Source organism: Notothenia coriiceps, unplaced genomic scaffold, assembly GCF_000735185.1.
Source record: "Notothenia coriiceps isolate Sejong01 unplaced genomic scaffold, NC01 NC01_scaffold00024042, whole genome shotgun sequence".
NCBI classification, from domain to species: domain Eukaryota; kingdom Metazoa; phylum Chordata; class Actinopteri; order Perciformes; family Nototheniidae; genus Notothenia; species Notothenia coriiceps.
In genome coordinates, this window is record NW_011356743.1 from 924 (window position 1) to 3,024 (window position 2,101).

The 2,101-nt window shown below is 40.2% G+C and overlaps 1 protein-coding gene across 1 annotated transcript; it reads right to left on the reverse strand.

Annotated features, from left to right (window-relative positions):
- Positions 1 to 850: 850 nt before the first annotated feature.
- On the reverse strand, positions 851 to 1,177 carry LOC104954832 (niban-like protein 1; the record flags this gene model as incomplete). The annotated part of the gene is made up of 2 exons (XM_010782015.1): positions 851 to 976; positions 1,049 to 1,177. Coding segments are annotated over 2 exons (255 nt in total), but the record flags the coding sequence as incomplete, so codon positions are not given.
- Between the last annotated feature and the right edge of the window lie 924 nt (positions 1,178 to 2,101).

Genomic DNA, 2,101 nt, shown 5'->3' on the forward strand with positions numbered 1-2,101 from the left:
TCCAAAATAAATCCCTGACATTACAAAATGCATGATTATAAACCGGTATGGCTGAGAGATCAAAATATGTGGTTATAATGGGAGTGAATGGGAAATTCCGTGAGTGGCTAATTAGGGATTTTTTTTGAAGATCCGATTCTGTGCAAAAACTAATAATTTGGCAAAATCAATGTTGCTAATCTTTGAAATATCCAAGACTGCGATAAAAACAAAAACAAAAACGACCCCTCCAACATTTATTATATGGAAAATAACTCCCTTTTTGTGCATTTTTCTTATAAAACGCGACATGTTTTCAAACTGGCAGTTAAAGGGTTAAAATCCTGAAAATAATTTTAAAAAAATTGGTATTTTTGATTAGGGCTGAAGTTGCTTTAAAGATTGAACCCAAAAAAGTTGAGAAAAACATTTTAATATAATGTTTTTATCAAAGTTTTTGGCAGTGGACATTTTTATCCCGAATGGTCGATTAGGGTAGTCGATTTTACACAGTAAATAATAGACCCATTTGAAAAATTGAAAATTCCAAAATATATCGAGAAAATAGCCTTATTACAAAAAATCATGCCATTTGCAGTGACACAACCAAAGTTATTGCCAAATGAAATGGGAAAAATGAGTGATACCGGAGGATTAGGAAATATACAGATCACTTTTTTGTTGGCAGCCCTAGTATCATCAAACCCAAGTTATGAAGAATTAACACCTGGCAAATGCATAAACAAACACAAGGTGATAATGCTTCTGTTGAATACATATGAAAACTGTTTGTTTATTCTAACCTGAAATAGAAAAACATCTCAATAAAATGATCATCATAACATGTCTCCTCGGTCCCCCGACCCCTCACCCTCCTCTCACCAGGCAGGCTGCTGCTGCTGCTGCTGAACAGATCCAGGTACTGCTCCATGGAGGTCAGCACTTTGTAGCCGGCACAGTTGATGGTTCCCTTGGGGTGGAGGTGTCTTTCGTGGGCCTGGGCAGAATAGTTACCATGTTAGAAAGTGAGTCAAAGCTGAATAATGTAAACCAGATTTGAGAGACTCACTGCTTTGCTGTCGTAATAGTTGAGGTTGTAGTTGTCTGGAACAAAGACGAAGCGGTTCCTCCATTTCTTGTTCTCCTCCAGATAGTGAAAGAGCGAGCCAGAGAAAATTGATTTGTTTTCCAAAGGAATCTGTGAATGACAACAAACCTTATAGAAGAAAAATATTTTCATGACAGTTAACTGCACAGGAGGAGGCATTAGGAGCTTTTGTTATTGCCAGAGAAGCAGGAAAAAGACAGTGTTTATATTTTATAGAAATACACATCGAAAATGTGCCATTAGAAGTGGTTTCTTAATCCCCAAACAATGTTTTCCTCAAGCAAGATGACTGCATTTCTCACTACACTCGTAAAAAACAAGGACATAAATCAGTCTCCAGACAGTAAAAAGCAGACAAAGATTTAAAGGGGACCTATCGTGCAAAATGCACTTTTTGATGTATTTTATACATAAATATGTGTCCCCGGTGTGTCAGGGAACTCACGCAGCGTCAGAAAATAAAACCCTCTCTCTTTCCTCCGTACCCAAATCTCTAAAAACGGGGGTACAATGGAGCTGATCCAGATTTGCGGCAGATATTACGTAATATCGGTGGCGGACCCACGGCACTATCAGAAACGTTGCTATCAGAAACAGTGCCCGACTGTTTTGGACGTAATATGGTCAGTGTTTACATTAGCATCGCTAACACTCAGAGCTAACCTGTACTGGAGAGCGTGTGTGAAGAAGCAGGAAATAAAAAGGAACTCACCTTGTGGTATAACTAGGCTTGGGCGGTATGACGGTATTACGGTATACCAGGGTATTTCGAAATCCCGTCGGTATGATTTTCAATACCGTGACGTCACAGACTGTGCGCCAAATCACAGATGCGTTTCATTCTATTACACTGACACGGAGTTTTGACAGGGACGACATTGGTTGTAATGCACAGCACGCGCCAGCAGAGGGCAGGGGAGGGCAGTCCGTCTTTCCCGCTCTCAGAGCTCAGCACACGCAGAGCTGGTTGTCTACACACAGGAGGACGCAATCGATACAGGGGAAAACCCGCTT